This window comes from Fusarium musae, chromosome 5 (assembly GCF_019915245.1).
Source record: "Fusarium musae strain F31 chromosome 5, whole genome shotgun sequence".
Classification (NCBI taxonomy): domain Eukaryota; kingdom Fungi; phylum Ascomycota; class Sordariomycetes; order Hypocreales; family Nectriaceae; genus Fusarium; species Fusarium musae.
In genome coordinates this window covers 996,820-1,024,242 of record NC_058391.1, presented here as the reverse complement: position 1 = coordinate 1,024,242, position 27,423 = coordinate 996,820, and the positions used below count along the sequence as shown (strand labels likewise).

Here is a 27,423-nt window from a genome sequence, read left to right as displayed (position 1 = left end):
GTTGACTGATGGTGTTGGTGAGGGGCGCGATGATGAACAAGGACATTTGGTAGATAAAATCAAGGCACGAAATGAACTGATCTCGATGAGAAAGAGCGATAAGAAGCGAAAGGACCACAATTCGACAATGATCGCTTGGCGAAGAAGGAGCGTATGGGGTTGGAATAAAGGGCAAGCAACGAGGTGGAGGAGGAAGAGTAAGAGTGGAAGTGGGTGAAGGTTGATGAATGTCAGTGACTGACAGTGATGGGTCAACCAGCAAATATTGCTTTAAGGTGAAGGCGAGGTCTTACAGGCATGCAACAGTCAAACGAGAAGATCAGACGGGAGCAGATATGAGCAAGCGCACGCAGTATGATCTAGATTCAGACAAAATCCCAGTGCAGCGGAAGAGGTAAGCTCAAATAAGAAAGGATGCCGAGGCCAAGCATGTAATGATGGAAAGGGGATTGGTACATAGATCCCATCGAAATCAACAATAAACACGACCTAGACATCAACGCCGCAAGCCTGTACCGTTTGCAGACTGTAGTCTATTACACCACTATCGGGAGACCGGCCATGGCATTTTGGCTCTTAGCATGAATAGATCAGGTTCCGGCAGAAGCCAAGCTTCAAGCCTAATATGTAAGCAGGTTAAGGATTGGGGTTTAGAATACTCTATACGAGGTCTCTAATGGATAGGTAGGTAGCAAACAGTATCGTACTTCGGTGGCACTAGATACCTTAGATGTCGTTGTATCGATTGCAGCTCATCTAACTTACTCACTATTCTTGCCTGAACGAGCAACTGAAGAATTACAGGACCCTTGTGTTTACAAGGATCCGCGACCTGGTCGAGCCGTTGCCGGGGTTCGTTGGCGCTGGATGGGAAACTCGCTTTACTGTTTGCGGTCTAGATTCGGCGATTGAACGATGAGAACGGGGTCTCGAAGGCAGGTTAATGGGAACGGTCAGACAGAACAGAAGGAATCTGAGACTGTAGTTACATATCAAAGTCAGAAATAAGATACGGGGATGCTCAGCAGCCATTGGTGAATCAGATCTGCTTGTCAAGCCCTTAACCCACGTTATATACCAGGCTCTGATCTGATCTGGTCCGTTCAACATGCGTTGTTATCCAAGACAAATGACCGTCGAAGGGTTTCCTGAACGGTCCCACCACGTTTTAAAAGTACGCTTGTCGCTCGATATCCTTGCACCACTGCTCACTGCAATCTCTAGTTACACAAGTTAAATTACTGGCAGCTTTGACTGTAACAGCGTTTTTCTTGGCATCAATATCGCTGGGTATGCTAACAGAGAGCTATGCCGGTAAACCGTAGGCGATCTTTACCTATGCAACCTAAAATGGATCGTGCTGCATACTGTACAGTTGCAGTACACTTTCCTTGAGTCGCCAGATGTTTGCAGCTACGCAGCGAGTTAAAATGCATCAATGTGGACAAGTGAGCGTAGGATTTAACACTATTGTTGTCTGAGGTTGTAATCCTACAGCCAATGGCTTGACAGGAGCTCACCTGAAAACTACATGTCATACCCAATGAAGATGCCCCGTTAACGTATTAAATGCTTGGCCATGAGTAGCACCGAACCCAGAGCGACGCTTCAATTGGCTTCTGTGTTAAATGTCTGTGATACCTCGTGACCGGAGTCACATGGTTTTTGGTAGCGTAGATATTATCAATTTCTACCTGTGGTAGCTTACAGCACAGTATAAAGTCCAAACACTCGCGTATTATAATATTGGCTGGAGCCCGCCTATACTTACATAGTGTCATCGTCCCATGAAAGACGAAAATTTAGTTATGTCCTATTTACACGATGCGGATATCTGTGTACATCATCATTAGCTGAAAAACGCCGGGTGTTTCGTTACCGGTCATGAGAGACGGAAGACAAACATCTACCATTACTTCATTGAAAAGTCAAAATATCGTTTCAGCGAGACGCGAGGTATAGTCAATAAGGTTTCATATAATGAGAATAACACAATATAATGCTTATTTTTCAACATATCACCATTACTTCATAATATATAAGCGAAGAACGAAGACAGGGTTTTGGCAGAAAACCCCAACAAAAACAGCTTTCCAAGAGGAGCTTTGAGCTTCACGGGTGTATTTACCTTTATTGTACGGAGTATGTTCGACGAATAATTTTCAGGCTACCCTATACTTGTGTGACCACACGCAGCTAAATTCTACAATGATCGTAATACGATGGCTCAGTGACGTTGCCATAGACTAACAAAAACAATAGTATTATACACACAACTTGGATTAACCGAACTTGGGATAGGCTATACCAAACCAATATCCATTAAGTGAGGTTTATAGGGACTACACAAACAGACAAGTGTATTCGAAGTCACAATCCATTCTCATCGGGCACAACAAGTTCGTCAGAAACTCCAAGGGAATTGATACACTATGTAGGCAGGAAACTAACTCTAGATTAGAGTATGGGGTAATCGGTCTTATTAAAGCATAGAAAAAGGCCAAATAGCTCTCCGGGGTAGCACTGAAAGAAAAAGAAGAAAGTCGTGTACAGCTTCGATATGGACTCACGGGTAGAAATGTTAAACGGTACGCAGCCAGGAAGAGTCTGATCATATTCGACCAGTTCCTGTCTCATTTTGAACCTCGAAACATTATACCCCTGCCCTTGCTCGCATGCCGATGTCATCGAAATGATGTAAGAGGCATTGGTTCTATTACGGTCAAGTCGACCAGCGAACCTCCTGACAAAGCATTTACTTTTGAGTTGCTCTACATCAGGCCGTGAAAGATATGGAGGGTCGTAACAAATACGGGCTATCGAGCTGCCCAGAGACGCCGTTGCTCCATCGCCAGCACAACTTCAAAAACAAAAGACAGCCTAGTAGCCGTTCATCGTCATTCGTTGCGAGTTTCGGCTCAACTCGCGATCAGCGGCAGGACTGATGGGTCGGCTGCTAGCTCCACCATGAGCACTGCTCTCCTTCAGGGCCAGCAGCTGCTTGGCACGGAAGGTCTCGTAATGGATCTGAGAGGTGGTCTCGATAAGGTCCTGGAGGTGCGTTCGGAGAAGGAAGTCTCGGAGGTAGACAAATTCGCAGTGAGTTTCGTCCTCAACGTTGATAACTCCCCATCGGTTCTGGCGGCCTCGGACCTGCTTACCATTGACGATAATCGACTTCTCGGAACCGACAACAGCGAAAGGAACAAGGTTCTACTGCGTGTTAGTACGTGCACAATCCGATTGAACTCGAGCGACGTAGACAAACCTTGATCTGACCGTTCAGAGCACGCTCCTCATCATCAAATTCCTCGTTATCATAGGGGTACATCTTGAGGTTGTGGAAAGCAAACTCCTCCTTGATGCGCTCCTTAAATTCCTGACGCTCCTCGACGGTCAGGGTGTCGGCCTTGGCTATGACAGGCACCACGTTAACAACATCAGACAGCTTCTTCAAGACGACAATATCGATGGGCTTGAGAGAGTGGCCCGATGGCTGGATGAAGAAGAGACAGCAGTGGATACGGGTATCCTGGATGTAGCGCTCTCGCTGTGCAGTGAGCTCCTTGCGCAAGTACGCGGAGTGCTGATCCTTGATGTACTTGACAATGGGGTCCCAACAGCGGTCGTTGTTGACAAGGTCGCCGTAACCGGGAGTATCGACAATGTTGAGTCTGAGTCGGACACCGTTCTCCTCAATGTTGTGGGAAACAGCCTGGATCTCAGTGGTCTGGCGGATAGGCTCGTCGGGCTGGAAGCGACCCTTGGAGTCGATCAGGTGAGAAGCGAAAATAGTGTTGATGAGCGTTGACTTGCCCATACCGGTCTGACCTACAATGCGCAAGACATGTTAGTATAGTAACTTAATGTATCCGTAGACAAGTAGTCAGGCTGCGAGTAATCACACCATGGTACCTAGTAGGTTTAACCATAGAGACGATTGAGACAAAGTCGTCACTCACCAACACAGATGACGTTGAATTGGAAACCACGCTTCAAGAGCTTCTTCTCAATCTGAGAAGTGATGCTATCGAAACCGACATGGCTCTGAGGATAGATAGTGTTGGGAGGAGCAGCAGCCATCTTGAATAACTCGTACGGGAGAGAAGTGTTCGATTCAAACGGTGAACAAAGGTAAGAGTAGAGCTCGGGAATGCTGTGAGTATTCCAAGAAAAAAGACTGGACTCGAAGAAGCCAAGGTTAACACGAGCGCGAACAGTTGGCAAGGTCGAAGTGACACTTGAAGATGTAGCGAAGCTGGGAGTTGGAGGTTTAGGAGAGGCGGCGTAGAAACCGATCCTAGGGGGAACTTTTCGGGCACTGGGCTTCCTGCCACCTTAGCAAACAATTTCCCTACTGGAAGGGAGGTGTCAGGGAGGTCCAGGGTCCCAAAGAAAGGGGGAAAGCGCGTTTCGAGCTTCTCATTGGTTCAATTGGGTCAGTGCGTCGGTTAGCTGATGATTGGCTGGCGGCATTTCGAGATAGCCCAAGCCTTCAGACTTTTGAGCTGGAATTTAAAGCCTTGCGCATTTTGATCATCGTGACCCCAATCCGAGTCCGACGACCTGTAGACACTTCAGCTCTATCAGGAAACAAGCATCCACGATTGAAGTATTGGGACATTTATCAATTCAATACCTTTCGTTTCCAAGACTCCAGCACCGGCCTTGGAACTTCGACTGGGACTTGACCACCAAAGCCGACCATCATCTTCAAGCCCATTAACGTCTCTCTGTGAAGATGGCTGCTCCGCTTCTCTCCCGAATATACTCTCCGGCCGTACTATCTGCGGTCTCTTTTCGCCAGTTCACCCAGAAACTCTTCCCGTCGTTGTCGATTGCGATCCCTGGCGTTTCCTTAAACCTACCCACCATCGATGATATCTGGGAGTCTGTGCTACGAGCGGTACCTAAGAACAAGGTCTCCCATTCGAGAAAGCGACATAGACAAATGGCGGGCAAGGCGCTGAAGGATGTGAACAATTTGTGTAAATGTCCCGGATGTGGTCAACCCAAGCGTACACACCGATTATGCCAAACCTGCTTAGAAGGTATATTGTTGCTCTCTTGACATAAGCGAGGCCATATCCAGTCTAACAACCTATAGAAATGAGACAAATTTGGCGTCAGGACTACCCTAATGATAGGTCGATCTGAAGAGAAAGGGAAATGGGACATTGATAATTCACCACTGTACAGTCACCACGGAATCATGCATACCATGGGCGTTTTGGCTTAGTTTGGACCTTGTATGAATATGAGCAGTATACTATGTAAAAGTTTCAACTACCGCGATAAAATTCTGGCAGCTTGAAGAACTGTGAGAACTGTGTTTTAACTCTGTGTATAAAACATTGATGCAGCATGGTTTTGGTATGCAAGAGTATCAATGATAAATGGTCAACTAGGAGTTGCTGTATTGCTTCATACCTACCTGCGTATGGTAGGTATGGATATCTAGAATGCTTTGTCGTGATTTGGAGCTTTATATTTATGACCCTGTGTTGCCCCACCAAGACCCCTGGCATCCATCCGCAGTTCAGTCCAAGCCAAGCACTTTCATTCATACAACGTCATATTGAAGAGCGAGAGAAGCACGACGTTTACCACGGCGTGGGAGAGATGGTAAGGCCGGTCGAAGACTCAGCCACTGAGAAAAGGAACTAATTTCATTAGTCGAAACAATATTTGACCACGCATACCGTGGATAATGGTGAGCTTGACCTCCCCGCTGGGGGGTGAATCAATGAAGCAAGCAGTTTACTAAAGGTGTGTAGCCCACATCACCGACATCTTTTCCATTGCGACGACATCCAAAGCTGTGATATCAGGCAGTGGATCTTCCACGCTTCACGTTCATGATACAACTGATCCTTCATTCCCACTCAAGCAGTCCATCTCAGATGCACACAAGTTGGGGTGCCACCACGTGTGCACCTCACGGAATGGTAACGTCGCAGCGAGCGCTGGATTTGGCGGCGAGGTAAAAATTTGGAAAGTCGACAGCGACACTGGCGAATGGAGTTTGGATGGTGAGATTACAGGATCTTCATCTAAGCCTGGTGAGGCCTGGGCTATGGCGTTGAGTGAGAATGGATCTTACCTGGCTACTACAACAAACGATGGCCGAGTCAACGTTTGGGATGTCATGGGTGAGAAGAAGCCCAAGATTCGTGAGTACGAAACCGGAAGTGCTGGATCTGGAAGCTTTGGCATGTCAGTGGACTTGAGCCGGGATGGGAAATACACGGCCAGCGGCCACCAGAATGGATCTGTCTACATTTTCAACAATGATACAGGAAGAGTCCTGTACTCATTATCTGGTCGGTTGCCTCGTACACCTCTTACATACTATTTCTCTGACATGTGCTATCAGGTCTCGCAAAGCCTGTACGATCAGTTGCCTTTTCTCCTGGTAACACTCGACTTGCTGCTGCAGGTGACGCTGGAATCATCGCACTCTACGACATAAAACATGGAGAACATGTTGGGAACCTGACTGGACACTCCTCGTGGGTCACATCACTCGACTGGAGCGATACAGGAGAGTACCTGCTAAGTGGCTCAATGGATGGGAAGGTCAAGGTATGGTCAATTGAGCGAAGCGCGTGTGTGGCAACCCATAGTGAGACGGACAAAGCTCTTTGGTCTGTAAAGTGGCTACCGAAGACTGTCAGAAGCGAGATGTTCTGCACTGCTGGCGCAAACAGGAGCCTTTCGTTCTACCGAGAGGCTACTGGTGGTTGATCATTGTATAATAGAAACGGGAAACTCTCGGCGATGAGGGAATTCGATCACCAAGACAGTCAGAAAAAGAAAAGACATTACAGGCTTATGTTATCACGTTTCACTAACAGCTTGTACGTGTGAACTTGACGGCATCAATACGATAGATCAGCGGGCCGCAAAGAAATCCACAGACTGGGGGCAAGACCGGGAATCCTAGCAGTACCTGGGATAAGAATTGAAATCTAAACCTTAAGGATAGTTACCAATTCATATCATTCGAAACAGGAACTTCTTGCGGCGCCATGAAGCTGCCCCAATAATTAGGGTCACAGAGTATGATGTAAGGCACGTGATCTCGCGCTCAAGTTCGCGTTGTCCTGCCAATCTTAAGGCTTGCACGTCATGCATTTGGTCCCCTCCAGCCTTCCAATCCCAGGGCAGTCAATGACCCTGTATCCGTACCTGTGGTCAATTTATGTATGAACGACTTTACCTTTCGATCATCATCACCCATCATAAAGCATCCGTTCTCTCAACGTTAACTGCTAAACTGGCAAATTATTCTACTGCTAAGAAACAGCTAGGGCCTGTTTATAGCTCTATCGACTTCACTCACAATTCACCAAGCATCATTCTCAGCATTCAGCAGCGCCATCTCGTTTTAACATTAGGAGCTGAGCCCACTATGCCCACAACTCGACGATCCGCTGCCAGCGCTCGCAGCAGGGGCCCGCCAGCCAAGGGACAGTCTACTTTGAGTTTCTCAAACAAAGTCACCAAACCAGTACCCAAAAGCGCCAAGAAGTCTGCTATCTCTGCTTCCATCTCAAAACTCGACCCCGGCCAGCATGCCTCACAGCGTGAGGTTGAAGATATTGTTGTCAACGACCATGAGTCCACAGAGGCTGATCAGGAAGAAGTTGAGGCAGTCACAGATATTGAGGTAGTCCCAGAACCTGTGAAGTCTGAATTGGAGTCGCAAGCAGAGAAAGTTACAGACACGCAGATCAAGAAGTATTGGAAGTCCATTGAAGACCAATGGACTACGCCACGATTGCACCAGCAAGGTGTATCTTTGAGCGAGAAGGTTCTTCGATATTTCGATGTCAGCTCACAATATGGTGTAAGTCAGCTTGGGCTATCATGGATTCACCGTAGCTAACCTACGTAGCCCTGTATAGGCATGCCTCGCATTAAGCGCTGGAAACGAGCTGAACGTCTGGGTCTCAATCCTCCAATTGAAGTCCTCGCTGTTCTTCTCAAGGAAGAAAGCAAGGGCAACGATAAAATCGAAACGGCACACATGGATGAGATCCTCAACTCGACTGCTGTAGGTGCCTGAAATGTCTCCACCTGTTATTTGGCCACTAGAGGCTGTTTCACGGAGTGAGGCGTTTGAGGGAATGATGTTCAGGTGCCCTTTTCGCTTTATTTGCTGTCTCATTTATTCTATAAGCGCGTAAAGAGCTAGTCGAATAAGAAATCTATGATCTAAACTTGGGTCTCAAAATACACAGAAAGTCTAGAGGTAACTGGCCTCGCGGCCTCCATCTAGTACCAAATACTCCTTGTCCGATGATGCGGAATGGGCTCTTTACCCGCCGCTTCCAGTTCCTTCATACTGTCGTAGAGGAAAAAGTCTATTAGGATGGCGTTGACATGAGCGTCAGGGTGTTGACGCAGAATCTCTCGTCGAATCAGCTCAACACACCAGATACTGCAAGCTAACATGTTCAGTAAAAGTTATCGACTACAGTTTAAACGACTTACCTCGTATTTGTAGCTCCCATGAACATCCGCTCTTTATCATCTTCTTGTCCTTGATGGCGGCTGCTACCGTTGGAGAACAATACAGGGCGCCCATAGTCATCAAAATTTGAGGGATACGATAATCCGCAAACATGGTGATCTTGTCGATGTCTCGAAATTCGCCGTATGACGCGCCGTTGAAACATGCCCAAAGATCCGCAACGAGGATTTGTGCTCTCTTCATCAGCCGAATCATCTTGCCATCTTCGAAACGATGCTCATCACGAAAGCAGTCAAAATCCTGCGCCAGCAAGTTCACCAGGCGTGCCGCAGAACCGTCAGCAGCGTAAATGAGCTCTGCAACAGAGCCATCGTAGTGCTGTTTTATGTGGTCAGAATTACTATCAAATGGCAGGATTGACGGAGTTCTGGCTTACCTTGAAGAGTACCTGGCCAGCTTCTCGGAGGCAGTCTAAACGTTCTTCAAGGAGGGGAATTTCCTCTTCTGTGCATGACCGGAAAACATGGGTGAGGGATTCCAGGGTACACTCTTCTTCGTTCTTCCAGTAGAAAGGATCCGTGATAGGAATGCCTTTAGTGAGGTCAAGTATTAGCTTGCTGTGTGAGTCATCGTGGAAAATGATAACTGACCTTCATCAATTGCTCTTTGGAGAGCTGCCACCAAACTCCAATAACCAGTCCATCTTTTCCCGCGATATTCAATAGCAAAGCGTTCATCATCAGGTAGTTCAGACCAGAAAGAAAAGTTCAGCAAGTCCATAGTGAAAATGAAGTTGACAGTAGTTTCGTCCTTGGCCTTGGGGTGAAGTTCATGCTCTGACCAGGTGGCAGTTGAGTAACTCTTCTGTTGCATTTGCTCATAAATGTTCTCAGCTGCCTTTTTAGATGCACGCATGTCAACGGCAACATCAATGCAACTGTCGTAGACATATTCAGCGCTCTCCAGGACGCCTGTCTCGGGCTCCTCCTGGATATCGATCTTCCCCTGAAGATGTTGGCGGAGGAGTTCCAACAGCTCGGTGTCAACCTCGTCGTCAGACATCGCTACAGAAATAGGTTGTTACACGTTATGGAAAAGGAGAATGAGCCAAGCGCAATGGAGAAAACGTAGAGGAGGGCAAAAAAAGCAAAGAGTGACAATGGCGGGCAGTTTTCTTTGTATGATTCAGTCTAGACTTTCAATGTCGAGTCGAGTATCCAGGTCCCTTATTTTTTTTTTTTTTTTTGGCCTTGGGAGCGGCCCCGCGGTCGCATAACTGCTACCTTAGCCCAGTGTATTTTGCGTCCCTTGCGGCTTGCCATGGCTGAAATACGGCAAAGGAAGGAATTGTATGGTGAATACCTAGTCAAATGCTTCTGGAAGCAACCGGTTCACATCATATTGACTAAATGGGTGACTTTGAAATACCCTTTCGTTGGAGTGCCCCTTAGATAGCTCTACTAGGCAGGTCTGGGAGGCACTCATTGTCCTTGTATCTGCATCTGCACGTCACCATCCCACCCATCCCATCAGTTAAAAAAAAACATAGAGTGCTAACATGTCGAGTCTTCTAAGAGGAGGTAAGCCAGCTAAGGTAACTAGAAACTTGATATGAAGTTAGTAAAATAACTCAGCTGGGCTAGTAGGAACTGAGCAGCCTTTTGGTGAGTTTATTTCAGCATACAAAGGGTTTGAGCCCAAGTTTCTTGCTCTTCGAGGACCTTCAGTTGTGATGGTTAAGTTATTGGTGTGCTCATTGACAACGTAAGTACACAGTGGAGCCCAATCATTAAGCCTTCCATGACACCAAGAATTCCCGGCTTTAGAAGCTCGAAGCTCTGTGATAGGCCCGTCCGATTGGTCGCCCTGCAACGTTGCTCCCCTGCTGAGTGCTCTATCTCAGATCTCTGACCACTAACATCCAATTCAACCTTCCCACCTTCAACTGATCGCGACATTCTTCACCAACAAGCGCACTGACTCGACATTTATGCGCCGCCCTTGGATCGGGATATTCCACTCTTTCGATCCCGTTTCCGTGTGTAGAAAGCGATCACTATAACGATGAATGCGACAAGCGCCGATCAGACTCCGGCCCAGACACTGAATACAGCTATGGCTTCAGCTCCAGCTGTTACTCCAGCCTCTAAGCAGCAACCACAAATACAAACACAACTACAGCAACAGCAGCAGCAGAGGAAAACTGCTTCATCCGAGAACGAATCCCGGAAACGCACGCCGGCCATGACGCGTGACCGACACAACCAGCAGTCGCTAGGCGCATCACTCAATACCTCTGTCAAGCAGGTACGTTTCTTATGCATGGGACTAAATATCACCTCTCAGCCTTGATCTCGCAACATGATCTGACGCGATCCGACGCCTCAGGAGCGATGTATCTAGGAGTGAGCTGTATGCGATGCGACATGGCGATCTTACTCGACCACTTCTTATCATTGTGGGTATGCTAACTCGGATCGCGCAGGCTCGTGTGCTCATGGTTGGTGCTGGCGGAATTGGATGCGAGTTGCTCAAGAATATGGTCCTCACAGGCTTTGGCGAAATACATATTGTTGACCTCGATACCATCGACCTTTCGAATCTGAACCGACAGTTTCTTTTCCGTCACGAACACATAAAAAAATCCAAGGCTCTAGTGCGTCATTCTGCCCAAAATGGAGTTTGGTTAGATACTAATCAAGGCGCAGGTGGCCAAGGAGGCAGCAGAACGGTTCAATCCCAATGCCAAAATTGTCGCACACCATGGCAATATAAAGGACGATGAATTCACTGTGGCCTGGTTCCAGCAATTCCACATTGCTTTCAATGCTCTTGATAACCTCGAAGCGCGCAGGCACGTCAATAAGATGTGCCTGGCAGCTGATGTACCCCTGATCGAGAGTGGCACCACCGGATTCAATGGCCAGGTGCAGGTTATCAAAAAAGGCGTTACTGCATGCTACGACTGCACTCCGAAGGAAGCACCCAAGTCCTTCCCTGTGTGTACAATTCGAAGCACCCCCAGCCAACCCATCCACTGCATTGTATGGGGTAAAAGTTATTTGCTCAAGTATGAATATAGATAGCGACTTGCAGAAGATTGCTAACAAAGAGTTCAGCGAGATATTTGGCACAAGTGAAGATCAGGCCGCGTTTGACCACTCAACAGATGCCGACAATGGTAAGTGAAATGCTGTGTTAAGGGGCAGCACATACTGACAAGAGCCAGCCAAGGAGATTGAGGAGTTGAAGAAAGAATCTGAAGCCCTCAAGATGATTCGGGATGCTACTGGCACGTCCAAGTTCCCTCAGATGCTATTTGACAAGGTGTTCAACGCCGACATCGAGCGACTACGTTCCGTGGAGGGGATGTGGACGTCCCGGCGAGCTCCTGAACCTCTTGAATATCAGACCATTCTCGCACAGGCTGGCGATGCTATCGCCAACAAGGACAAGGCTCTGAACGACGATCAGCGGGTTTGGTCCCTGGAAGAGAGTCTAGCGGTCTTCAATGACAGTCTTGACCGACTAAGCAAGCGAATTCTTGAACTCAAGAAGAACAAAAATCCCGAAGACCCCGACCCCACAATCACATTTGACAAGGATGACATTGATACGCTTGACTTTGTGACAGCAAGCGCCAACATTCGCTCAACAATCTTTGGAATTGACAAGAAGTCTCGTTTCGATACCAAACAGATGGCAGGCAACATTATTCCAGCGATTGCCACAACCAACGCAATCGTCGCTGGTCTCTGTGTTCTTCAGTCTTTCAAAGTTCTGAAGGGCGAGTATGCACAGTCCAAGGAGGTCTTCCTGACCCCCTTTGCCCCAGCTCGACTTCTGGCCCCTGATAGGTCCAGAGAGCCAAATCCCGAATGCCCCGTTTGTAGTGTTTACTTCGCAACTATTGTTGCAGATCTGTCTCGGGCGACTCTCAAGGATCTCGTTGATGACATCGTCTTGTCAAAACTGGGATTTGAAGGCAAGGAGTTTGTCGTGAACAACGACATAGGAACCTTGGTTGAATGTTTTGAAGACGGCGACGACGAGAATCTACCCAAAAAGCTGACTGATCTCGGTAAGGCCTCATTGAAAGGACAAATGAATTGCTCGCGGAGGACTGACAGAACCACTAGGTATAAAGAAGGACTCGTTCTTGACTGTCATCGACCAGGACGACGAAGACACGTTCGTCAATGTGGTTATCAATGTCCAAGAAGGGTTTGTCTTTGTCTCTGTTGTTATTGAACTAAGCTTACAATTATAGTACATTGAAAGAAGACGAGAAACCGGTCAAGGCTACATTCCCGGATGCCCCTGAAATTCCACGCCGACCAAAGAAGCTCCAGCCAGTCTCCGCGAATGGCAATGGGGAACTCAACAACGGGCAGGCCGTTAGTGCCGAGCCTAAGGGTATCAAGAGACCGCATGGAGAGGACGCTGAACCACCTCTCAAGAAACTCAAGATCACCGAACCCGGAACCGACATTGTAGACGTGGACGAAGTCCAAAGCCATGCCGCCGCCGGCGCTATCGTCATTGACGACTGAAGGGTTATTCAAGGGGTTGAAAGGACGATGCGTATATCCTGGGAACCGTGGCTTTCTAGTTAGCGCTTAAGCCACCATCCAGGTTCAGTACGCAATTGTTGGCGAAACGGTTGGTTATCAAAAACATGGCAGCGTCGGCTACCTCATCGGGCGTGCCCAAACGACCCAAGGGACACTGCTTGAGGTAAGATTCACGAGCAGTCTCAGTGAGTTCTAAAACAGTGCATTGCACATTAACATTGGTTTTCGCCTTCGCATGGGTGATTCGCACCAGGGGTTGAAGGCGCAGGAAGGGGAGACTCACCATTCCACATTGGACTCTGTATCCAACCCGGTAGCAATGTGTTGACGCGGATAGAACGACTTTTATACTCAAGGGCTAGGGCGCGGGTGAAAGCTGCGACGATATGGAGTCAGCAGGTTTTTGGCATGTATAATAATGTGAGATTCATTAGCATAAGATTAGGGATATATCATGAACATACCAACGACACCAGCTTTTGAAGCGGCGTATACTGCAGCACCAGCACCCATTTTGGTAGCCATAAGACTTGAAACATTGATGATGCATCCTATGAGCACATGTGAGAAGATGCTATCGGACACAAATAACTGCTCGGTGGGACGCACCATGAGGGGTTAATTTGGCATATTTAGAGGCGAGAATAGTCGCCCGGAGGTTGAGGTTAAGGATGAGTTGAATTTCCTCTTCGCCGGTCCTTTTGAGCGCTGACGTTTGACTGGTCCCAGCACAGTTGACGAGGACATCAACGGGGCCTAGAGTGGGAAATATACCCTTGAAGATATCTGCCCTTTGCACATCCAGGCGTTTGAATTGGTGCCCTGTTGGGCGCCTACTACCTTCGATGTTCTCCATGTACGGGAGAGGCTCAAAGGGTTTGAGTCTGGGCTCAAGGACTTGGCGATCATCAACGGCATTGCGACTCATGATGGTCACAACAGAGCCGCGGTCTGCAAGTGCGCTAGCAATACGGAAGCCCAGCGTACCGGTACCTCCTACCACAATGGCATGTTTACCGCGGAGAGAGAAGGACATGGGCGATGGTGGAGGCGGAATGTGTGAGGTGGTTTATAGATAGTGAAGTTTGATGTGGTGGTGAAATTTGAAGTTGATTCTGTAAATATTGACTTGAATGGAGACGAAGGCCCAGCTTTTTACGATAAAGCTCTGTATACATCGAATTCCACGACATACTGTAAAATGAATATTCTCTATAATTAATTTTCATTCCCTTATCCTTCAAGTCGCTTTTGATCGTTGCGAGCCGAATTTCTCTGCTTCTCAATTGTACCTACCTATGCTTAATTACCTACCTACCTAGGTACGGATACCTACCTGCCCTAGCTGCCTTACCCAGCCAACCTCCCATGCAGCACCGATGTCATTGTCACACTGTACGACTGTTTGGCTGAAAAAAAACCCCAACACCATCGAAACACCTGACCAAGCAATCGGTTCCTGGCTGGCTGTATGCCATGGCTGATATCTGTCTCCTAGTAGCAGTTGCTTTTTTGCACATCCTCAAGACGATTTCCCTGTTACTATGAGTATGTCCATATTAGCCTCTGTAAATACTTACAAGCCCAGAACCCCCTGTCTTTAAACCAGTGGCTGGCTTGTTTGGTGCATCTCATCAGCTTCCATGATGGGTTTCGCTTCTGGGTAATCAACAGGGGACTGAAGGGGAGAACCGCAAAGTTTCAAGTTAGTGAGGTAACCGATCCGCTGACTAAACCCTGATTTCGAGTGGTCTTATCTCGTTGTCCTCTGCGAGTGCCAAGGGTTGAAGCCAAACGTAGCGGACGTCGATAAACACTCAAACAAGATGATGGCGGACGAACATCTAGTCTACCTAATCTGACCCGTTTCTCCCACGACAAGGATCTATTGACCATTGTTGTTCCTTACTGGATACCTACATATACATAGCTGACAACCTGCCTGCTTCACTCGAACCTCGGCCTCTGCTGGTCTGGTTCAGTTCATTGTAACATAGTGCAAAACTCCACTTGATCAAACTCCCGCCGCTTCCATCCATCGCTGGTTAACTATTCCCACTAAACTCCTCCATTGCAACTACATTCTCAGCAGGGCTTCTGTCCATTGAAGCCCAAGGCCGCACTTAGGCTCACGACATTCCTTATCATCTTCTTTGACCTCAATGGTTTCGTCATTGTGTTAGATCTTGTACTCGTCGCAATTTACGTACTCTTACCTTTACTTCTGCCGCAAAACCATGAGCGACCCTCAACGCGATGCCCCGCCGTTGAGCGCCCACATTCCCGCTACCACCACAACCACGACGGTTCTGCCTACGACAAACGGCTCTGCCAAAGGCGACGACGTTCCCGATGCCGGACTGAGAAGTCTCGATCACTGTACGCCTCAGTAACGACCTCTCTCGCGCCACGCGCTTTGCTGATTGCTCCTCTCGCAGACAAGCGCGCCCTGCCAAAATGGCGGTACAATCTACGCCAACAGATGCTACCTCTGATCCGCTGGGAGACACCCTACCTTGCGTGGATGCAAGAGAGGTTGCGGACTCCAGCTCTCGATAGCTACTTCGCCATCACTGCCAACCTTGGAACCCATACCTTCTTCATGATCGGATTACCCATCTGCTTCTGGTGTGGTTATGCAGCATTTGGCAAGGGGTAAGTCACACCATGTTCCGCGTCTACATTCGCTGCGCCGCGCCGCATGATGTTGCGCCGCAGTTGCAGTAACAAATATCCAGATTCTCGAGATTATAGGATTTAACAGGCACTGACACGCTTCGTTGTGTAGACTTGTACATATTCTTGCGCTCGGTGTCTTCTGGACAGGCTTTATCAAGGACTTCTACTCTCTCCCGCGACCACTTTCGCCTCCTTTGCACCGAATCACGATGTCTGGTTCTGCAGCCCTCGAATATGGTTTCCCTTCGACCCATAGCGCCAATGCCGTATCTGTCGCTGTCTATGCGCTTCTGATACTACGCAGTCCCGATAACACGCTAGCTCCAACCACGAAGTTCGCACTCGAATGCCTCTCATACTTCTACGCTGCTTCGATCATATTTGGGCGCTTATACTGTGGCATGCATGGCTTCCTCGACGTAATTGTTGGGTCCTTCATGGGTGCCGCGATTTCTCTTCTCGAATTCTACTACGGACCTCCCCTGGATGAATATATGCACTCCAGCTCTTGGGCTGCGCCTCTTGTAGCTGCCTTGATTATTCTTATACTCGTACGCATCCACCCTGAGCCGGCAGATGACTGTCCATGTTACGATGACAGTGTTGCCTTCGCTGGTGTTGTCATTGGTCTCGAATTCGGCACTTGGACGTACGGCAAAATTGCGCTAGATCCTTGGGAGACTCATGCGCATGGAGGAGGATCAGTGGATATTACGCACTTGGGATTGACTGCCAACGTGGCTAGGATCGTTTTCGGCGTTCTTGTCGTCTTTGCGTGGCGCGAGACGATGAAGCCTCTACTGCTTAAGCTCTTGCCTCATCTATTCCGAATATTTGAACAGGTTGGGGTGAACATGCCTCGACGGTTCTTCACTCCTGCTAGTAAGTATAAGACTGTACCAACAGGCTCTCGTATCGATACGCTTTTCCCTTCGCCGTCCGACTTCCCACGCATGGTTGAGAGTATCCGAAACCCTACCACCCGAGGTCGCTCTGTGTCGATTGGTCCTCAGAGTGCCGCAGATGCATACGAGACCTTGGCGTATAGAGAGCGCAAGCGACGCGAGAGTGTCAGCAGTAACCATAGCTTGAAGAGCAAGTCAAGCAACCTGGAGCTCCAGACCACGCATGAAGACTATTCTGGCAAGGGAGCTCAGGCGTCTGGTGCACAGGCAAACCGAATCGTCGAATTCGAGCAGATGATGGGGACCGGCGAGGTTGTGACAACACCAGCCGCCGATGATGATCGGGTTGAGATATTTGTTACGGGTACCGAGGACGGGTTGGGAGAGCGGGAGATGTTCTCGCAATTAATCAAACCTCGTGTGCGATACGACGTCGAGGTCGTGACTAAGCTCGTTGTTTACACTGGTAAGTTTACGGAATTTTTCTCTGACAAGAGAAATGGTTTGCTGACTGGTATGACAGGTATTGCTTGGTTTGCAGTGGCTATTATCCCCATAATGTTTGAGATTGTGGGCTTGGGGACGAATCAGTTACATGAACGATGAGTGATGAGATGAAATGAGACAAGAGAGGCCACCGCTTTGTATTATTTTCCATTGGCCTCCAGGATGAAATTAGATATTCTTCTTTTTAATGAACATATAGGGTGATGAATGATGAGCGCTGGAATGGTTTATTGGTTAGGTATGTCACCTTTGAGTTTCTGTGGGTGATATATCTCAAGACAACTTGAGAGTTGCAATTGATACTGAGTTGTATTCATGATAGGGTATCCGAACAGTGCTATAACAACATTTGATTTGAAAATAAACATCATTCAAAATAGCTGTCTCAAGGAAGAATGATACTTCAGTTAAAGGGTGTAAGGAAGTGTGAAGTTGACGATTTCGCCCTTGTGATTGGCCGTTGCTATGCGCAAGGGTCTTAATTGACCGACACGCTCAGACGCGTTTAGGTATAACCTAGCACGTGTTCCTCACTGACTTCAATATTCAAACTTCCATAACCACAGCGCAACAAGCTCAAGAGTTGCGGGCCGAGCAACCCCGGAAAACATTCCATCACCAAAGGAACTACAAAGACCGAAAGCAACAAGAAAACAAGCGCAAATATGTCTGATATTGGGGATGAGATGGACGTTGACGTCCCCGTTGTCAGCAAAGATGTGATGTTTTCCTCTGAAGCCAAGCAAGGCAAGCGAAGTGCTGCCAATCTGCCAGTTGAGGCTGAGGATAGTCTCCCTTGGTAGGTACTCGTAAGAAACGCCATAAAAGATCAGGATTAATGGAGCCCAGGGTTGAAAAGTACCGCCCAAACACCCTCGACGACGTCTCGGGCCATCAAGATATCCTCGCTACTATCAACAAATTCATTGACCAGAATCGTCTCCCTCATCTACTCCTCTACGGTCCTCCAGGTACCGGAAAAACGTCGACAATTCTGGCCCTTGCTCGTCGTATCTACGGAGCTGCGAATATGCGCCAAATGGTTCTCGAACTCAATGCCTCAGATGACCGTGGTATTGATGTAGTGCGGGAGCAGATCAAGACATTTGCTAGTACCAAACAGATCTTCTCCTTGGGTGGTGCATCTGCCCGCGCAGGCAACTCGATGGCTGGATTTAAGCTCATTGTTCTGGATGAGGCTGATGCTATGACGAGCACAGCCCAGATGGCGCTACGACGGATAATGGAGAAGTACACCACTAACACACGATTCTGTATCATTGCAAACTATTCCCACAAGCTTAGCCCAGCACTTCTGAGTCGATGCACACGGTTCCGCTTCAGTCCGCTGAAGGAGGGTGATATTAGGGTGCTGGTTGACAAGGTGGTGGATGAGGAGCACGTTAGGATTGGCGGAGAGGCGGTCGATGCGTTGGTGAAGTTGAGCAAGGGTGATATGCGAAGAGCACTGAACGTTCTACAGGCCTGTCACGCATCAAGTCAGTCTGCATGCCTCTCTTTCCAAACGTGACTAACACAGGCCCAGGCACACCATTGCGAGCGAAGGATGCACCTAAAGTGCCTGACAGCGAAATTGAACGCGAAAACATCACAACGGAGACTATTTATAACTGCATTGCGGCACCCCCACCTGATGCCATTAAAGAGATTGTGTCGACGCTGCTGAAGACATCTGATGTCACAAGTTGTCTAAACACTATTAACGCTCTCAAGGTGTCGCGAGGTCTTGCGCTGGCGGATATCATCACGGCGCTCTCCGAGGAGTTGGTGAAGCTAGAGGTTGGTCCCGAGGTGATGATCACCTGGCTGGATGGTCTCGCCAACATCGAGCATAGAGTCGCCGGTGGAGGCAGTGAGTTGATTCAGACTGGAGCAGTTGTTGGAGTTGTCCGAAACGGAGTTGAGTTGATGAGCCGATAATCTCAGGATCTCTACAGCTATCGAGCGTCGCGTCTTCACAAGGACGTAATGAGTTGATTGACATTGAAGGCTGAATATTCGTATGATGTTACACAACGATTAACTATGCTACAAGCATTAAAAGCCTTTTATAGTACATAGATGAAACCAATTAAGCATCATGGCGATGATTTTAACCCCAAGCGCCGCGACTTTGTAAAGCTGTTAATAATGTATCTGTCAGCCACTATCCATGTCTAGTGGCGCAAGCTCATGCAACCCTCGTGTAAGCTTAGAACTGTCACCGGACAAATTTACTACACCTCAATGGTAGCTTATCAACATTAAAACGGTGCGCTGCGACTTCAACTCTGCAGTCGCACTAACTCACCGAGAAAAATAGCTGTACGCTTGAAAGACCAGCAAGTCCTGCATACAAATACCGTTACAATGACCTCAATTGCTTCCTCTGATGCTGGAAATTTAACTGTCGAGCCACTGTCAGAGCGCAACGTCTCTCGGATCCCGCTTATTCTGCCTCATGAGCGCGTCTTTCCAATCCAGATCGGCAGTGAATTATTTAAGCTCTCAGGGGCATCGTTATCCTCTGACGGTGAGTCTTGACTTTACAAGTCTCTTTGCGGCAACTGACTTGTCGCATTGCGCTGACGCAGTTGATATCTCTCTCATAGCTCTCGACTAACGCCTCGTAGCACCTTCGTACTTCTCTCAATACTTTGTTTGCCAGTTAGAATCGGCAAAAGAACGAAACGACGAGTCGAACTCGGCTATCCGAACGCTCTATATTGATCGCGATCCAGCCATCTTTCGAGATATCTCTCTTCATCTTCAGGGCTACCATGTTCAGCCTCGCGACGGCGAGCACTTTGTGCGTCTGTTTTCAGATGCACAATTCTATAGCTGTTGGTCGCCTGCATCTTGCAAATCAAATTTTGAACTGACATTCTGGATAAACAGTGCCCAAGCTGATCTCTCAGCTCTACGAGGAGAGCATCTTTATCTCCATCGGCCATCGCGAGTTTCAGATTCCTCGTGAGATCTTCAACGACCCCGGAAATTCTCCCAACTACTTCTCCCTAGGCTTCGCAGCTTTCTTCTCACGCCCGGATGATCTCTTCCCTGGCCTTGACCGCGAAGGCCTAATCCGTCCACCCTCGATCCTCCCTCCTTCGGTTCCGAAGCGCAGTGCTGACACATTTGCTGAGCTCCTACACTTTCTCCGAGGATACCCTATTCGAATACGTGATGAAGCACACCGCCAAGATCTCCTCAGCGATGCGCGCTACTTTCATTTTAAAGGCCTTGAGCAGCGCCTTATCCCACATTCGCTAAGTTACAATCAAGCCACGAAACGCGATGAGATTGTCCTTCGTCTTGAGAACATACAGAAGAGTGGCGTTAGTGTTTTTATCAGCAATACAGATCCGTTGGCCGGCTTTGTGCAGTACGCTCGACCTTATGTGGACGAGAAGCCTGCTGAGCTGGTCCTTGAAATAGGCGGCGAAACAACGAAGCTTCATTTCTCAGGGAGTAATGCTAGGGCAGAGTTCTTCAGGGACACCAAAGCACGAGTTGCAAAGTTGTTTGAGCTTGTCTCGTCAAAGCTAAATTTCCACCAAGCGATCAAAACTGAACATCTCACCAACCACGGACAGTTGACAAACCTCGGAAATGCACTATTAAAGGAAGATCTTGTTCGTATAGTCCTGGAGCCCGAATCCGCCATCATTCTCGATGGGAAGGACTATCTCGAGGATTTCATCAATGCCGCGGCATCCGAATCTTCCGCAAACGAATATCCCCGGAAGCGAAAGAGGGCAGATGGTGACTCAGGCGATGAGGAGTGGGTTGTCACGACAGGGCAATGGAGGTTACGCATTCAGAACGCACCAAACGGCAAGGGTGTTGAATGTATTCTTGTTGCAGCGAAGCTTGATGCAATGCGCTCGCAATTGTCGCGCAACATGTCAAGGAGCTTTCTGGGAAGCTAATTCAGTATTTCTTTCACGTGGTCTTTGCAATCGTAGTGGCGAGAACGGTAAATGCTTTTATGTTACGAATTAGATCTGTAACTGGCATCTCGGAGATAATAACGAGCATCTACGAGACGTCCAATAGTATGAGATGCCACACGAAAATATGAAAACGGGGGTATTTGGCACAGTGATAGTGGTATTGCAAATACGGAAGAAACAATTTGTACACAATCCAGCCAACGCATATTAATTATGACCAAAGCCAAGAAAAGACTTTGTCTGACACATGTCATGAGAATCCACGAGACCATCCATAAAACGGCCATAGAAACAAGATGGAAAGTCGCTGAACGATGCTGCATGTTCTTGAGTCGCAAGTGACTTGACAAAAACATTATATGAAGAAAACACAATAACGCCCCTTCGCCCTGCAGGAAAAGAGAAAAAGTGATGGGCTAAAGGGTGAGCGGAAATATAGGAGGCCATCAGGAGAGGTGAAAAGCGATAACTTTTTATGAATAGTCGGGTCGGGTGGGAAAAGAGAAAATTTCCATGAGAGGGAAATAGGGGTGACTGTGAAGAGTGGTAGGGTGTTCGTCAGGTCGTGTCATGGCTCATACAATTTGGTCGTTCAATATTTATCGCCCTTTGCCAGCAACCTTGCCCGTAGGAGCACTCATATCTCGTCGTTCAATGCCCTCGACCATTCGACGGCTGGGTGTCATTGTGCCCTGTGCCATTGAACGGGCACGGCCACGACGTTCACGGATCTTCGCGAGAGCCTGCTCGCGTGTCATGGTAGGGGTGAGAGCAGGATTTGACATATCAAAGGTGGTGCCTGTGCTGTTGTGTGATGGTGTGCGAAGGCGTTCGTTGAAAGAGGCACTATTCCCGACCTTGTCGTCATGGACTGGCACGGTTGTCGTGGTGGTGACGGTGTAGAAGGCATTTGTGGTATGAGGTCGAGTGTCAGGAGAGACAAGTATATCCTCAGCTACGTCTGGCATGGTCGGTACTGAAGGAACAGGTGCTGAGTGACTGTGAGGAGCGTTGAGAAGTGAGGCCAATGATGTTCTTTCTTGAGCAAGCATGGCGAAGGCTGGAGGCTCGACCGAAGGGGTTCGTGCGTATCTCCGGTAGTTTTCGTACTCGCCAGAGTAACGAGGCTCCATCTCAGTGCCATCACCGATCGTGGTTTCAGCCTCAACTTGCTCTTCAATTACAACCTCGTCAACATCCTGATATTTGCTCTCAGCATGGCTTTCTCGCTGACCCTTGGCAGCAGCCTCGGTCTCTTCGATTCTGCGTTGTGCCTCAATGATCTCGGCTTCTTGCTCCGAAACCGTCCGGAAAATGCCTTCTTTGGGACAGAATATGGTGCTTCGACGGGGTTCTTTCCTGGATTTAATTATACGTTGAAGGGGCTCTTGGAGGTGCTGTTCTTGGACTGACTCAGGCTGAGCATCAGGCTCTGTTCCTCTGTCGGGCTCGGTCCGTACATGCGGTTCCTCGATACAGGGAGAAGTTGTAGTACGCTTCTCGCCCTCTACTGCCTCACTATCCAGTTTCAGGACCTTGTCGTTTGGTCCCTCGAGTCCAAAAGAGCTTCGGCGTTTCTGGCGAGGGGCCTCGACACTGGCACGACGGGTTGACCTCGAGCAAGCACAGCAACGGAGATGGCATTCGGCCTGTAAGAATTCAATCATTTCGTGTGCACGGTCTGCTCTTTGACGCTCCCACTGCAACTGAGTGGACAATTCCTCAATCTCAACCTCACTGGCCTCCGAGGAGATAATGTCCATTGTCGATAGAGAAACTCGAGGATCTCTTGACACTCGCCTCTTGTCCTTGTTAGGAGAGCCAAACTCATCGTCAGCATCCTGTGGCGGTAGAGGAATGCGACCTTCGGCAGCGATACGGGCAACTTCTTCGTTCTTGGCTGCAGTCTTGTAGGCGTCACGTTCCTGCTCGACGAGCTTGATACGCTCCAGTGCTTGATCTAGTCGTTCTTGGACACCAACAATCTGATAGCGCGCTTCGAATGCTTCTTGTTCTCGAACTTTGCTCCTAGCCTTTTCTCGTTTAAGGTTTTCGTCGATCATCTTTGCGTTGGTACGTGCTGACTTGAGTTCTTCTTGGAGCTTGACGATCGATGATTGCGTTTTGAATGTCTCTTTTCGTGCACGGCGTATCTCCTTTTCCCATAAAGCTTGTGTGTGTGCATGGGTCTCCTTTGCTCGGCCATAGTTCTCCTGTGACATGGTCAACATGCAATGTTTACATTGGCTTCCGAGAACACCTACCATCAACGACTCCAGACGCTCTCCGACTTTTCGCTCACGGTCTTTACCCTCATCGATGGCCTTTCGTAGATTTTTGTTCTCCTCTCTATATTTGCGCAACTCAGTCTCGGCCTCTTCGCGGCCAAGCATGGCGCGCTTCAAAGCAGCATCTGCTGTTTTGCGTTCCAGCTGTTTTGATTGCATAGTAACACTAAGGTTGTTGAACTGGCTGATCTTATCATGAACGGAGTTATCTCTTGAGCCACCACGTAGGTGAGAGAATGCGGACTCCCGCTCTCTTTGTTGGTTCACACGGTCCGCAGTGACGGCCTGAAGAGGGCCGCCCGGTGAGCCGGGTGGACTGTTTGTCTCTTCCATTGTTGTTGAATATGAGTTCGATGCAGACGTGGAGGTAGATATGAGGTATCAAACTGAACTGATTGAGTTTTATCGCAAGTGGCTGCCGTTATGCAGGGTCGACAGTTAAGTTGAAGGTTATTAGTGTGTTGTGATAAGGCAAAGTTGAGTAAAAGTGGTGCTGGTGTAGTATCGATTGTTTACCATCCCACTTTGGTGTGTATCAAATGGTGAGGAACTTGTTGCTGTGGTGATGGAGAAGATGTCAGGTGACCTAATGCGAGCAATTTGGACGTTTATTTTTTGTTTACCCCTAGTGGTGTGTTTGTAGCATACTCTGAATTGGACACTCCAATCAGCTGCTTTTACCTGTGCTGACCCCGCGAAGTGGAGTGAGCTGGTTGATAAGGCGTGTCATAATCACGATAAAGCTGTCCAACGTCGCAAGTTAACTTCATTGATCCATGGAAAAGGGAAAAAGTTGAAGCTTCCGACTCCGAGCAGAGGCCAGGTCAAGGTAACAGGACACGCCACTTTATATTAAGATCGCCCCTATTGTAACATTCTTTACTATAAATCTGCTTCTGTGTCCTTTCAATTCTTTTTCTGCATCTTTTCTAAAAACTTGTTAAAGATCACGTTTGTTACTTGTCAAGATGGCCGATGAACCAACTCTGCGACAGCGAAAGCCTCAGCCCAAGAACGAGACTGAATCTGAAGTCTCTCAGCCTTCGACTCCGCCAAAAAAGGGCAAGAAAAGGTCCTCGGCCAAGGTCGATGAAGAAGACCCATGGGATGGCTACTCCCCTTACCTCGATGTCGTTCGTGTCATCAGCTTCATTATCGTGGCCTCAATGGGTCTGAGCTATGTTATTAGCGGAGGAGAGAGTTTCTGGTGGGGACACAAGAACAAGCCTAACTGGATGACCCAGAGATTCTACAGGGACTTGATTCTTGGACCTGTACGTTGAATCTATGATGATTGCCGGGCTATTACTAACTACCGTTCTCCGTTAGCCACCACCTGTATATATGACCTTGGAGGAACTCTCCCTCCACGACGGTACCGACCCCGACAGACCTCTTCTTCTTGCCATCAATGGTACGATTTATGATGTCTCCAACGGCCGCCGCATGTACGGTCCAGGGGGCTCCTACAGCTACTTCGCTGCTACCGATGCTGCTCGCGGTTTCGTGACTGGCTGCTTTGCTGATGACCAGACCGCCGACCTCCGTGGCTATGAGGAGACATTCCTGCCGCTCGACGATCCTGAAATTGACTCTCACTGGACACCCGAGGCCCTCGCTGAGCTTAAGATCAAGGAGAGAGAAGAGGCTAAAAAGAGAGCCGACGCCGCGCTCCAGCATTGGGTCGACTTCTTTGCCAACAGCAAGAAGTACACCAAGGTGGGATATGTGTATCGGGAACCCGACTGGCTGGAGAAAGAGAAGCCCAAGAAGCTCTGTGACCAGGCTCAGAGAAGCAGAAAGACCAGAAAGATTCCCAAGAAGGATTGATCCTTACTCACGCTGGCGATGTTGTATCTTTGTTTTTCTTTTTTATGAGCAGCATTCTCTTCCAAACCCAACTGGGCCAAGGCTTAAAAAGCATGATTCACATGACCGTGAAACGTTAGGAACTTCAAATTAAGGGATAATGAGGATGATCTCTCTAATGGTTTTGGGTATTCTTGGTTATCTAAACGTTCAACCTTGATACACTCTCCCGTTAAACCCAGCCGTAAACACCGTTGATGACTGTGCCTATCCCGAGGCTGCCCAACCGTTCCAGCAATTGGTACAAATATTGTTAGACCAAGCCAAAACTCGGGGAACGCCTTGCTATAGCAAGGTCTTCCTATGGTATATGACTGACTAACAAATATCCCCATTAATTGTTCCCAGCATTATGTCCATCCATTCAAAAGTTCGTCATGCGCTCAGCTTATAGTACATACATAGCAGCGGCACCAACTGCGAGCAGCATCGAAATAGGGGCCTTCAGCTCAGCAGCAGCAGCAGTGACCACAGGATCGCCCGAAGAACCAGATGTGGGAGTGCCAGTAGCTCCAGGGGCAGAGACCCCAGTTGGCGTGCCAGAGCCATCCTCGGAACCGTCATCGGAGCTGCCGTCATCGGAGCTATCGTCGCCGGAGGAGCTGCCGTCGTCTGAGCTATCGTCTCCGGAGCCGCCACCAGAGCTACCGCCTCCAGAACCGCCTGTGTTGGTGCCATTACCACCATTTCCGCCTTGTGGAGAGCCGCCACCTTGAACAGGAACGACTTCGGAGACTGTAGCCGAACTGCAGAGGCTCTTGTAGTTATTGAGCGATCTTGTAGCATTGGCAGATGTGCTGGATGACGTTTAGTAAAGAAACCTGGCATAAGGTCGTAACAGACTCACTTTTCGTTGATAACCATCGACATTCCACCCTGACAGTGTTTTGCCTTGCTGCAGAATAGCCACATAGGCTTCTTGTCCTTGACCATGATGGTGTAAGTGGGAATCATGCCCTTGGACATGCTAGCCTCTACAGGTTGGTAGCCAGAGTAGATGCCAGTGACGTTCGACATAACGTTGCCAATAGGCACACAAGGGTCGTCGAAGGTAGACTGTGTCACTGTGTGGTTACCAGCCCAAAATTGAAACTGAACCATGGTTCCTGGCTCTGCTGTGATCTTTTCAGGCCAGAACCTGAGGCCGGTGGCATTTGTTGCTGAGTTTCTACCAACCGAGACGACTTGGACATCGACAGCTAGGAGGACTGTTAGTTGATTCTTCTTCTTTATGGCGTCATGGGCACACACCTTCAGCAACAGCCGCAAGGGCTACAATAGCAATGTGAGAGAAATACATAATGATTAGAGATTTGGGATTGTGAATATTTGGATAGAGGCAAAGGAAGGGCACTCTGGGAGGTGTTCAGAGATGGGAGCAAAGAAAAGAAGCGACTTGCGCTCAAGGACTAGCCTCGTCTAAGAAAGTAACAAGAAGAATTAATGAAAGATTGAAAGAACAAAGGAAACGCGTCCAATGAGAACAGGACCAGACTGTTGATTATGGAACGAGATGGAGAGATGAGGAGAAACAAAACAAAAGAGACGGGACGGATTGGTATATATACATCGATCTAGCTTAGAACTTGGCCTATGATGGCCTTGACCCTGATTACGAGTTTCGAAGCACATCTGAAGCACGCCTCTCTACGGCGCCGAAAGATGGATCTTGGGGCTTCCGTCTCGGCTCCTCGGTAGACTTACAGGACAGGCGTAGTATGAGACACTGTTAACAAGGCTTTGCTGGAAGAGTTGAGAAATGAAACAAATAGTGCTGGGTATGTCTTGGCTAACTTTGGTATGGCTTGGGAACTACCCAGGTTATATGTCAGGTTCAGATATCGAGCTCAACGACATAAAATTCGCAACTGAACACAGAAGATCGACTATCGCAACTCGGATAAACGATTATGATGTCTTCCTCTGATTCGTATTCCCATTGTCAGCATTGACTTGGTGGTCTTTCTGTTCAAAATGAGTTTGTTCATTTTGTTGGTCAACTCAACTGAGAAATCAACCCATGGCGCTTAGTATGTCTATTATCCAGACCTATACCATAACAGACTAACAATTGGATATTTTCGGTGACTATAGGCCTCGGCTCCAGGCCCAACCGTGTCGGAGCAGATCGACCAGGGGTTCGTCTGCTTCGGAAGTGCCTCATCC

At 48.4% G+C, this 27,423-nt stretch overlaps 12 protein-coding genes across 12 annotated transcripts; 7 read left to right on the top strand and 5 right to left on the bottom strand.

Annotated features, from left to right (window-relative positions):
- Positions 1 to 2,880: 2,880 nt before the first annotated feature.
- SPN2 (Septin Spn2) lies at positions 2,881 to 4,083 on the bottom strand (the record flags this gene model as incomplete). The annotated part of the gene is made up of 3 exons (XM_044824364.1): positions 2,881 to 3,213; positions 3,269 to 3,831; positions 3,963 to 4,083. The coding sequence occupies 3 exons, from the start codon at positions 4,081 to 4,083 to the stop codon at positions 2,881 to 2,883; spliced, it is 1,017 nt and encodes a 338-aa protein (XP_044680021.1).
- A 1,627-nt stretch (positions 4,084 to 5,710) lies between these two features.
- Positions 5,711 to 6,747, top strand: J7337_006702 (uncharacterized protein; the record flags this gene model as incomplete). The annotated part of the gene is made up of 3 exons (XM_044824363.1): positions 5,711 to 5,713; positions 5,894 to 6,323; positions 6,377 to 6,747. 3 exons carry the CDS (start codon positions 5,711 to 5,713, stop codon positions 6,745 to 6,747), a joined length of 804 nt encoding a protein of 267 aa, XP_044680020.1.
- Positions 6,748 to 7,414: 667 nt separating this feature from the next.
- J7337_006701 (uncharacterized protein) lies at positions 7,415 to 8,071 on the top strand (the record flags this gene model as incomplete). Its single annotated transcript, XM_044824362.1, has 2 exons — positions 7,415 to 7,852; positions 7,901 to 8,071. 2 exons carry the CDS (start codon positions 7,415 to 7,417, stop codon positions 8,069 to 8,071), a joined length of 609 nt encoding a protein of 202 aa, XP_044680019.1.
- A 209-nt stretch (positions 8,072 to 8,280) lies between these two features.
- J7337_006700 (uncharacterized protein) lies at positions 8,281 to 9,541 on the bottom strand (the record flags this gene model as incomplete). Its single annotated transcript, XM_044824361.1, has 4 exons — positions 8,281 to 8,453; positions 8,500 to 8,857; positions 8,916 to 9,070; positions 9,130 to 9,541. 4 exons carry the CDS (start codon positions 9,539 to 9,541, stop codon positions 8,281 to 8,283), a joined length of 1,098 nt encoding a protein of 365 aa, XP_044680018.1.
- A 1,002-nt stretch (positions 9,542 to 10,543) lies between these two features.
- Positions 10,544 to 13,032, top strand: J7337_006699 (uncharacterized protein; the record flags this gene model as incomplete). The annotated part of the gene is given in 7 exon segments (XM_044824360.1): positions 10,544 to 10,786; positions 10,965 to 11,135; positions 11,188 to 11,549; positions 11,566 to 11,660; positions 11,709 to 12,560; positions 12,619 to 12,703; positions 12,750 to 13,032. 7 exon segments carry the CDS (start codon positions 10,544 to 10,546, stop codon positions 13,030 to 13,032), a joined length of 2,091 nt encoding a protein of 696 aa, XP_044680017.1.
- Positions 13,033 to 13,087: 55 nt separating this feature from the next.
- J7337_006698 (uncharacterized protein) lies at positions 13,088 to 14,089 on the bottom strand (the record flags this gene model as incomplete). The annotated part of the gene is made up of 3 exons (XM_044824359.1): positions 13,088 to 13,245; positions 13,518 to 13,604; positions 13,663 to 14,089. 3 exons carry the CDS (start codon positions 14,087 to 14,089, stop codon positions 13,088 to 13,090), a joined length of 672 nt encoding a protein of 223 aa, XP_044680016.1.
- Positions 14,090 to 15,290: 1,201 nt separating this feature from the next.
- On the top strand, positions 15,291 to 17,243 carry J7337_006697 (uncharacterized protein; the record flags this gene model as incomplete). The annotated part of the gene is made up of 3 exons (XM_044824358.1): positions 15,291 to 15,432; positions 15,492 to 15,708; positions 15,842 to 17,243. The coding sequence occupies 3 exons, from the start codon at positions 15,291 to 15,293 to the stop codon at positions 17,241 to 17,243; spliced, it is 1,761 nt and encodes a 586-aa protein (XP_044680015.1).
- Positions 17,244 to 17,809: 566 nt separating this feature from the next.
- On the top strand, positions 17,810 to 19,085 carry J7337_006696 (uncharacterized protein; the record flags this gene model as incomplete). The annotated part of the gene is made up of 3 exons (XM_044824357.1): positions 17,810 to 17,943; positions 17,994 to 18,643; positions 18,691 to 19,085. The coding sequence occupies 3 exons, from the start codon at positions 17,810 to 17,812 to the stop codon at positions 19,083 to 19,085; spliced, it is 1,179 nt and encodes a 392-aa protein (XP_044680014.1).
- Positions 19,086 to 19,514: 429 nt separating this feature from the next.
- On the top strand, positions 19,515 to 21,076 carry J7337_006695 (uncharacterized protein; the record flags this gene model as incomplete). The annotated part of the gene is made up of 3 exons (XM_044824356.1): positions 19,515 to 19,677; positions 19,778 to 19,987; positions 20,043 to 21,076. 3 exons carry the CDS (start codon positions 19,515 to 19,517, stop codon positions 21,074 to 21,076), a joined length of 1,407 nt encoding a protein of 468 aa, XP_044680013.1.
- Positions 21,077 to 21,699: 623 nt separating this feature from the next.
- J7337_006694 (uncharacterized protein) lies at positions 21,700 to 23,721 on the bottom strand (the record flags this gene model as incomplete). Its single annotated transcript, XM_044824355.1, has 2 exons — positions 21,700 to 23,313; positions 23,365 to 23,721. The coding sequence occupies 2 exons, from the start codon at positions 23,719 to 23,721 to the stop codon at positions 21,700 to 21,702; spliced, it is 1,971 nt and encodes a 656-aa protein (XP_044680012.1).
- Positions 23,722 to 24,356: 635 nt separating this feature from the next.
- On the top strand, positions 24,357 to 25,218 carry J7337_006693 (uncharacterized protein; the record flags this gene model as incomplete). The annotated part of the gene is made up of 2 exons (XM_044824354.1): positions 24,357 to 24,662; positions 24,718 to 25,218. The coding sequence occupies 2 exons, from the start codon at positions 24,357 to 24,359 to the stop codon at positions 25,216 to 25,218; spliced, it is 807 nt and encodes a 268-aa protein (XP_044680011.1).
- A 427-nt stretch (positions 25,219 to 25,645) lies between these two features.
- Positions 25,646 to 26,557, bottom strand: J7337_006692 (uncharacterized protein; the record flags this gene model as incomplete). The annotated part of the gene is made up of 3 exons (XM_044824353.1): positions 25,646 to 26,054; positions 26,105 to 26,456; positions 26,509 to 26,557. The coding sequence occupies 3 exons, from the start codon at positions 26,555 to 26,557 to the stop codon at positions 25,646 to 25,648; spliced, it is 810 nt and encodes a 269-aa protein (XP_044680010.1).
- Between the last annotated feature and the right edge of the window lie 866 nt (positions 26,558 to 27,423).